At 43.7% G+C, this 10,000-nt stretch overlaps 1 protein-coding gene across 2 annotated transcripts in view; it reads left to right on the top strand.

Moving 5' to 3' along the window:
• Positions 1-1,163: 1,163 nt before the first annotated feature.
• The window catches only part of LOC125032932 (protein O-mannosyltransferase 1-like), a 24,744-nt gene continuing 15,907 nt past the window's right edge, over positions 1,164-10,000 (top strand). The window contains exons 1-2 of one of the 2 annotated variants that reach the window (XM_047624329.1): positions 1,164-1,420; positions 8,515-8,556. In XM_047624329.1, the coding sequence (XP_047480285.1) occupies positions 1,259-1,420; positions 8,515-8,556 (204 nt within the window). In that variant the 5' untranslated portion in view covers positions 1,164-1,258. The remainder of the gene's footprint in view (positions 1,421-8,514; positions 8,557-10,000) is intronic. The other variant, XM_047624330.1, reaches the window with a different exon arrangement.

Here is a 10,000-nt window from a genome sequence, read left to right as displayed (position 1 = left end):
AGACTGTCGCTTTGCAAGAAGGTATTTCTCAGAACCTTAGCAGTTCATGATCGTTACAGTATAAAAGTAAGCCCTTTAGAAGCACACTTACAAGAAGCAACATAATTCACTGTTGAGAAAAGTTACATCTTGTCTGCCATGCGCCGTTCGCAATGAAGCATGATAATTTGAATAATAAAAAAAAAAAACGTGATATATTCTTCTGTATATGACGGAGTATCGCTATCTGATCGTATCCTATTTTCATAACTAAAATACAAGTAACAATAATACTTTTCAGCCACTCTCCGTAAACACACTGACCCCTCACACACCTTACCTTAAGATCTTGCAATTGGCTCTGACCGCAGCGATTTTTTAATTAAAAGGAAAAGTTTCGAAGAGCTACAGCTACGTCTATCTCACGCCGACACAAGAGCACCAACTGAGTGAGAATATGCTTTATACACCTTCCATCGCGCAAATCGACCCATGAGCAAGGCCCGGCAACACAGGTGAAACATTCCGAGTCACTGGTGCCAAATGCCAATTCTTTTACTTTTATATGTGTGAATTATGGTGCAGTGCGTATTACTCAGACTGAACAGGTGTCAGGCAACAATTTAGCGAATGGAGTTCCGTTATTTCATAAGGAACTGCATGGATATCTGGATCGAAATTAAATGCTCAGAAAGTGCTACTTGGTACAATTGCATGACAGCGAGCAAAGGCTTTACCTGTGTGACGTCATAAGGGTCATGCATCAATATAAAACATTTGCCTTACTTATTGCGCACCTACTAAGCTTGTTAAATTTCCTTACATTCACGTTTTAAAGTCTCCATGGAAATAAAACAATTATTCAGCAAGAGTATATGGTTATTCCGTTATGTTTAAACAATATTTAAAGGTCTTCCTCAAAACACTGGCTCGCACAACATTTGAGTTACTTAATGCGACTTTTCTGTTAAATAATGGATGTTACATCTTGTACATCAAACATTAATAAACTTGTTAAATGATTAGGCAACATTATCAAATACATGATGAGTAGCTTTACAAAGCTGATCGTTTTATTAGAGGGAAGGCAAAAATACCTCTTAAAATATGCTCTGGCAGTTCAGAGCGCCTCCCGCCGCCAGATGGCAGCGTCGTCGCGGCGGCTGCGTTTCCTTCGTCTCGGCGATTCACCTCATTCAGTGGCGAGCGGTAAAGGTGGGCGGTACTCCTCGTTGATTCCCTCTTTGGTCACAGATACTAAGGCGATTCCACAGCCATCATGGAATCGGGCGTGAGAAACAGGAAGAACAAATCGTCGCCAAAGTCCAACAAGCTGGCCAAGGGTAAAATCGAAGAGCTGGCGACGGAGGAGGACCACGACATGTTGAAGAAGAGCATCGAGAAACTCAAACACCTGAACGAGAATATCAGCCGGGATGCTGTAAGTACACTGTTCATTTGACAAGCCATTTGACGGCCGTGTTTTCTACGTGGTAAATAAGCCTTAGGAATCGCTTGAGGAGGGAAAACAGAGCAACCTACATCGTGGAACCGGCAGTGCTAGGTACGAGCCCCGTTACAGCGAACCCTTCCCTCCTCGAGTCCGCCCTTTATAACCTTTACTGTCAAACTCGACGCTGATGACAGACAAGTGTTGCATAAATAGACGGTGCTTGCTTGTATCTACTTCAGGACTAATGAAATAAATGCCTGTGTGGGCGAATAGGATTTCATACATGACGGCCCATGACAGCTGACAGAGTTTGACGTTTTCGTGCCAAACAGGGACGATATAGGCGGGGTCGTTGCTTTTGGCAGGAAATTGTGCATGACAGTATAATATTCTCGGGTTTAACAGCCCAAGACATAAGTATATGTAGCCCTTGACTTGACACCAATAGTATTTACCAACACCTCGTTTTTCTGCGTTTTTCTCCATATGGCGACATGTCGTGTCATGCAATTCAAATTAACAAAGGCATTACTTCAAATTTTACCTGACTAGAAATTAAAACAAATCGGCATTGAATCGGTCCTTTTATGATCCGAAATCCACCTGAATATTAAGAATGGATGCTCCTCCTGACCTGTTTTTTTTTGGGTAGGGCCCTTGACCAGGAAACGCATAGCCGCTTAAACACGACCTTATTCACAAATACGCTCAGGACGATTAGAAACGAGAATATATTATCAAAAGATTTGGAAATGTAAAGTAACACAAAGACTAAAGAAACCAGTTTGAGAAGGAAAGATTTAAGGGGGGAAGGGGAGGGAAGGAGAGGTAAGTGGCCAACAACAGTACCCGTGCCCTGAGGGTATCGATGCCCACGTCAGCCAGGTAGGTGGGGGCTGGGGGAGGGTGGGAGTGGGAGGGGATGTAGGGGGACCTGACCTACCGAAAACCTGCCACGTCTTTTACCGTGTCAGGTGTATTAGTTGCCCGGTTCCCTACCCCTACCCCCACCCCTCTCTGGGTATTTTTTGGGGGGAATTAAACGACCGGGAAGGACACTGAAGGTTGCTCTCTCTCTCTCTCTCTCTCTCTCTCTCTCTCTCTCTCTCTCTCTCTCTCTCTCTCTCTCTCTCTCTCTCTCTCTCTCTCTCTCTCTCTCTCTATCTCGGTTTGTCTCCTCTCTACCAGTTTGTTTCTCTCTTTCCTCTCGGTTTGCTCTCTCTCTCTCTCTCTCTCTCTCTCTCTCTCTCTCTCTCTCTCTCTCTCTCTCTCTCTCTCTCTCTCTCTCTCTCTCTCTCTCTCGGTTTGTCTCCTCTCTACCAGTTTGTTTCTCTCTTTCCTCTCGGTTTGCTTCTCTCTCTCTCTCTCTCTCTCTCTCTCTCTCTCTCTCTCTCTCTCTCTCTCTCTCTCTCTCTCTCTCTCTCTCTCTCTCTCTCTCTCTCTCTCTCTCTCTCTTATTCCCTCCCCTTTCTCCTCTTCCTTCCCTCCTATTTATATCCTTCTCGTTATTAGCATAGTTATATCAAATATAAACCCATCCCATTAAATTTCTGCGAAATCAAATGATTTTTTTTGCGAAATCAAGACCTTGTATTAAGCTGAACTTGGGGAAGAAAATATTTCCAGCGTAACCTGCCACGTACGAATATCCAAAAATAATATTCAGCCACGGAGATTCTGAAGACTCGGTTAACTGTGAGAAGGAGAGTGATGGAGATATATATATATATATATATATATATATAGAGAGAGAGAGAGAGAGAGAGAGAGAGAGAGAGAGAGAGAGAGAGAGAGAGAGAGAGAGAGAGAGAGAGATGGAGAGAGAGAGAGAGAGAGAGAGAGAGAGATGGAGAGAGAGATGGAGAGAGAGATGGAGAGAGAGAGAGAGAGAGATGGAGAGAGAGAGATGGAGAGAGAGAGATGGAGAGAGAGAGAGAGAGAGAGATGGAGAGAGAGAGAGAGAGAGATGGAGAGAGAGAGAGAGAGATGGAGAGAGAAGAGAGAAAGTGTTGATGGAAGGCAAACACCGTGGCGGGAGGATGATGCGACCATGACTGGGGAATCTCAGCTCGGGAGAAATTGGTGGCGGGGCCTTCGTCGTCAAAGATTTATGAGCTAAACTTTGAGGGTGTTCGTCACTACTGTATTTTTTTTAGCGACTTTCCTTTGTATGTGTGTGTTTAGTCATTTATATATTTTATATTTATATTTATATTTATTTTCAGGGCGGGAGGGTTGATAGACTTGCAAGGGGCTCCGATTAGAGTTCAAAGATAAATAAACAAATAGATTTTTTCTTTTTGTGTATACAGTGTATATATGTATGTAGGCGAGATATATATAGGTAAACAAAGAGTATTTCTAGGGCAGTAGCTCCTAAGGCGGCCGTAAGCCACGTGTCCTGGTCTAGCCCTGAACGAAATCTGCCATTTTCGTTCATTTTTCCATACACATATAAAGGAGAGTCACTCTTAATAGTAAAACAATAGTGATGAACACACTCAAAGTTTAGCTGCTAAATCTTAGAGTACGCAAATCCAGCCGCCAGTTTCTCTCGCGCTGAGATGAATGTTGTCGTTGGGAGGAGCATCAATAAGAAATTGGGGAAATCATTAAAATGTTTTGCTTGTTTGTAATTTAAAAGTATTTTGAACTAAAGCTTGTATCTGTCTGATTAAATTACAAAAGTAAGCTAATAATTTTTTAAGGTGGACCTTGTCCCCCCAGTTCCCTGTAGTGATTTAGCATGAGGCTTATAAACCTATTATTTATTTTCCCTTAGTCCTTATGATTAAGTTTGTTATTGTTATTGGTATGTCGCTCATCTACGTGGCAAGAGCGGCCGCACCTCCTTTACTTTATGGTTATCCCTCCCCCCCTTCACCCCCCCTTCACCCTCCGTCCCCCTTCCCCTTCACCCTCCTTCCTCCCTCAACCCCCCGCGGCCTGAAGGAGTGGGTGACGTTGACACAAGGAAAGAACCTTTTAAAATAGTGTTGCTACGGGTATACTCATGACGGCCATTAGGAAGTAGCTTGTATTAGAACCTGTTGTTCAGTGATCCAAAAATCTGTTTGGATTGGAGGTTTAGATTTTGGGGGTATATTTTGGGACACCTGCATTTGGAGTTAAAGGAATAACTAGGTACCATAAATCTGGCTAATTCGGATTGTTAAGGGGATAGTTGACTGAAGTTGAATATCAAGGGTTGAGATCCTACAGCGGAATTCAAGATATACAAGAAGCAGTGACTGTTTACTTGGGACCTAGTTTCGGTTATGATAAGGATTGGGAGGCTCGTTTTATATGAATTCTGATTTTTTTGGAGGGAGGCATAAGTCATCGAAGGCCTGTGAGGTCGATCAGCGTTTTGAGTTTATAATTTACTTATTGTTTAATCACAAATTGATATATTTGGCTGTCTTGGTTGCCACTTGACCTTAGTCAGAAATGGCGCACTGAATTCACCTAAACATTAACCCACAAGAAAGGAATTCTCATTAACAAAGCGACGCGATTTGTCAGTCCCAGAGGTATGTTAATTCAGGCGAGTAAAGTAAATGAGAATTTGGCTTGGCTTAAGTTAAGCTCCACTAATAAATATCGAACGCAACTGAAGACCTTTTGAGTCGAGTTGGCATTAGGCGCCCCGGGCACTAGGAGTGAGAGGGGGGGGGGGGGCGACCGAAGCTGGAGAAGGAGGAACAAAGGCGGTAGGGGGGTAGGGGGAGGGGGGTGTCTAGGGGATAAATAAGGATATTCTGCCAAATTTTCCTCCACTGTAGGGGGGAAGGTCGATGCGGAGAGCCCGATTTGGGACTGGACGGCGAGGGAAGCGCTGACGTAGAGGAAAAGGTTTTGCAAGGCGTGACACGTACATTGAAGTTTCCTCTTTTCTGAATGAGCCAACAGCTATGGTTCATGCACTGGTGATGCTGGTTACAATCGGTCATAAATCGGCTAGTAGAGATCCGTGTGCACATATACATGTCGGATATATCTGCTCGGTCATAGGACTGTTACGTTCAATATATTTCCATATAGCGGAAGAATTCAGAAGTCACGTGTCTTGTTGTTAATGGAGTTAATGCATAATTTTCATGATTAATCGGCAGTCACTCCTCCGTCCACTAACGACACACGGGAATAATATCGGGCTTTGTGTCTATTCGACTTCATAACTAATTTCCATAAACAAAACCATTTCCTTTAATTATTATAATCATTCTAACGTAATGATCTCGAATGATTAAAAACAAAACAAAAACATTGCAGCGATTAGGTACTCCTAGAACTTCCAGAATGGATGCTGGTGAATTACATAACATTAATCCGAGTATCTGAAGAGCGCGAGCCATGCCGGTTCCTCTTGTTCATTGAGGCGACATTCAGCGCCGTCGTGGTGCTTCGATCCATTGCAGAGTAGGATCCCTGCCGAGTGCCAGTATGCCAGGTCGCCGAGAGGTGCCAGGTTCTCGGTAATGGTTAGATTGGGTGAAGAATGTCAGATAGTTCTTGTTTTTTTTTTTTTAAGAATGTAGGAAACGCCAAATTTCTGGAAGGGTAGAAATTTAAATCGTTCCGATTTATTATCCTCATTATTATTATTATTATTATTATTATTATTATTATTATTATTATTATTACTATTACTATTCAGTACGAAAGATTTAAATCATCCCGCATTTGTTTTTATTCGAAGGACGATATGCAAGGTAATCAAACATGTGAGGGAAGACAGAACGCGAGGGACACAATAGTGTTCAAGTAGGAATGTCGTTGATTTGTGCAGGTGCCGCGGGGCAGGGCAGGGCAGGGCAGGTGGCCTCAGGACGACCTTTTGATGGTCAGTGGAGACAGCTGGTTGACCGTTGTCCTGTTTGCTGTTTTCTTGACGTGCATTTGTTTTCTGCTTCTCGTGTTTTTTTGTTTTTGTTTATACGATTTGTCTCTTTTGTTTTTGTTTATACGATTTGTCTCTTTTGTTTCCTTGCTGTTCGTTAGTCTCGTGTTGTTCTCACCCGTTCTCGCCTTTATCTTCGCTTTCGTCCGTGCACTCACTCATTCTTATCCTCATCCTCACCCTTTTGCTTATTCGTCAATCTCGTGGTCTCGCTCACTTTCATATTGAGGCTCTACTCACTTATCCTTATACCCTGTTTTACCCTTATCTTCATTATCCTTCTTGTCTTCATTCTCATCCTCCTGCGCACTCGTTCTTATCCACATTTGCATTCATTTGGTCAGCCGCATCCTTTTGAGTCAGTCTCGTGCTCTCGTTCACTCTCATCCTTATCCTCATTCTCAAGCTTATCTTCGCTCTCACCCTAATCCTTACTATCATTCTTATCCTCACTCACCCTTATCCTCACCCACATCCTTATGCTCATTCATTCCTACTTACTGTCATCCTTATGCTCGCTCGCTCCAGCACTGCGTGGCCATCCCGGAGCGAGCGATAGTTGAGAACTTCCTGTTGAGCATTGTTAACAGGCGATCGCGGGGAGGGGTGACCAGAACTAATGAATGGAAATGAAAAATGAAATGTAGGACACGTAGCGTAGGGCTATAGGGTGCGCGCAGTGAATAGGTCGTGGATCATAGGTCTCAGGTCACGGGATATAGGGTCACGAGAATCAGAGAAGAGTGTGTCAGGATTTGCGTGGGGTATGTCGTCGTAAGCCATTCGCATGGAGTGGCGGGAAAGAATGTTTGTGGATGTGTACGTTATGCACGTGAGATTTGTGCAACTTTTGTACAACCAGCCTTCTTTTTTTTTTTTTTTTTGTGACGCCATGATGTGGCAAGACCTCTAACCTTTCTAAAATTTGTTTGAAATACCTGTATGTTATATCAATGACCCGTTAGAAGCCGATCTGGAGGTATCGACCACGATGACGAGGTTATGATGTCGCTAAAAACGTGGCTAGGGATGATTTTTCAGAATTGTGGCAACTTTCTCCAAAAATGATGTTTGACTGTTTGTAGGCCTATGTGTGAGTGGGACAGGCAGTGTGTGTGAGCGAGAGGTTGTTGATTGTTGTCAAGTTGCAGTTTGTCAATCTTGAGTCTTTTTTATTCGGGGAAGTCATATTCTTGCTCGTAGGAATGCTTGACGGTAGACGACAAATGTTGCTTCGATTATTTCTTACCTTGCGCGAGTCTCAAGTTTTGTCCAGGCCATTTCTTAGCTTTGAGCAAGTATGTACATTTGGGAGCAGGAGGTCGTGTAGGGAAGAGGAATGGGTGGTGAGTAGACAGGGGGGTGTAATTAGTGCCAATGATCACAGGTTAGGAAGGTGTGGCATGGGACAAGCTAATAAAATCCACTGAGGGGAATGCTATAGTAAATGTACCTATTGCGATGAGTGTGTAAGCACTGTCGTCTGACCTGACAAAACGAGACGAGACAAAAGGCAAGACTTCTTAAGGAAATGCCTTTGGTGGAAGGCCCGCTGCAGAAGGGAAGCGGGTAGGAGATAGGCTGACAAGGCAGACGTTTAAATGCCGACTTCCGCACTTAGGTCTGATGTTTGTCCACTTTTTATACGCTAAGAAATCTGTATTTACCATGTTAGGTCATGTTTGTAAATAATTGTAGAACATATATGGCAAACAGCGAATTGAAGTTTTGACTGACACTTCGAACGATGACAATTCCATTCCTCGAAAGCGCCCAGACCTACGGTACTACACGGGACTAACGAACACCTCTTCTAAAACCCTTTCAGACAGCAACACTCGTCCTTAAATGTCCTAATGCCCTGTATGTCCATCTATGCTTCCCCATAACGCTTTTGTGTTGTCAGTGATGTCCTTAGTTTTAATCTAATTTTAGAACTTATTGGATACAGCAGTATTATTTGTTTAATGTATCTGTTTTGTCTTTTGTGCACATCCCAGTTCCCAGAATATGAAGGTGTACTGTACCTGCATAGTGAAGCCTCTCGTATCTCGTTCTTTTTTCCTTGTTCTATTGGCTCCTCCTTTTCCTTCCCATTGCACACTATTGTGATCTCCGTAATCATCCTGTAGGCGTGATGGTGTTGTATATACAAGGTATAACCTAGTGGTTGTTTCAGATACCTGATGGGGACGACCTCGCAACCACCAGGGATTACAAGGCAAGTCCCCTCCCCTGCCTCCCTCCCCTGCTGTGCACTTGCATCCTAGTCAGAAGATTTCTCCATTTGTAGTTTAGTGCCATGTAGCCTGTTTTAAAAGTAAATAGCTTTATGCAATTTTGCTTTAGCCCCTCCCCACACCTCCCCTCATATTAATAGCATTCCTCGTATAATCTGTATTTAAGTGCAGTAGTTGCTAATGTCCATAGATACCTAATCCATTATAGACCCCTTGACATAGTAAGCGGCTAATTGGATTTTCTGTTTTGGCCATTTCCCCCAAACAACTAATTCTATCTTGCCTTTCTCCCTACCCTTCCCCCTTTCCGCCTCCCCCTTATACCCCATAATTATTTCAAACGTCATCTTCTAGCCTTGCCTGCTTCGTGTATAGTCGCACGCAGATGTCCGTCCGCCTTCTCTGGCGCCCATTTCTCTCTCGCGAGATTCATTTAAGACTCGTGACCGTGAAGCAGTGTTCGCAGGTGCACTCGTCCCCGGTGCTTCACAGTCAAGGGTCTTTGAGTCTCGGGAGCGGCAAAGGCAGGCGGACGGACTTTTTCATTGGACTGTACTTAGTTTGCTTGATTCAGCATTGGGATTGGTGCTGGATTTTTGCTTAAATAACGGTTTGTAATGATTTTTCGTTGGCATTAACCCATCTGTTATGTGTTTTTAATGAATGTATCTAATGACGTAGATGTATGCTTCTTTTAACAACCTGTAAACATGCAGGTACACTGGCGCGCACTTGTACTCACGAACACATACATAGTAAGCGTCAATAAGAGTTGTTTTTCTTTCTTTGCTAAACCCCCTTGCAGTTTTATTCAGGAGTTCGGATAGCGGGGAGAATGAGAGTCACCGGGTACAGCGAGTTGCCAAGTAAACGTGCAACTCTAGTGGTGTAACGGCATTCGTCACTCCCTTCTCTCTCGTGTCTCTAATGACCAGGAAAGAACAAAACCTGTCATACTGGGAAAATGAGGTCCTACACTACGTACGTCTAATTAACCCGTAAACAAACGTGCTTGACCAACTTAATTAAGAGGCTTTTCAAAATCACGGATCGGTAGCTTTGCCTTCAGAATCAAGCAGGAGAGAAGCATAAGAAATACAAGATCATGTGAGCGGAAACCCTGAGCGAGGAGGAGGAGGAGGAGGAGGAGGAGGAGGAGGAGGAGGAGGAGGAGGAGGAGGAGGAGGAGGAGGAGGAGGAGGAGGAGGAGGAGGAGGAGGAGGAGGAGGAGGAGGAGGAGGAGGAGGAGATCGCCGGCCGGTTCTTGTGCAGCCTGTTTTGGAAAGCGGACACGAGATGGGTCAAGCATGCTTTAGATTTAGGTGAATCTTTCTATTTTTCTTCTTCGATTGTTTTTAAGAATAGATTTGCGCGCACAGTATCATTTACAGGTGATGCGTGGAAACCTTTTTTTTTTTTTTTTTT

This window comes from Penaeus chinensis, chromosome 15 (genome assembly GCF_019202785.1).
Source record: "Penaeus chinensis breed Huanghai No. 1 chromosome 15, ASM1920278v2, whole genome shotgun sequence".
In the NCBI taxonomy this organism is placed as follows: Eukaryota; Metazoa; Arthropoda; class Malacostraca; order Decapoda; family Penaeidae; genus Penaeus; species Penaeus chinensis.
The sequence above is the reverse complement of the archived record's forward strand: the minus strand, read 5'-3'. Positions and strand labels throughout refer to the sequence as shown.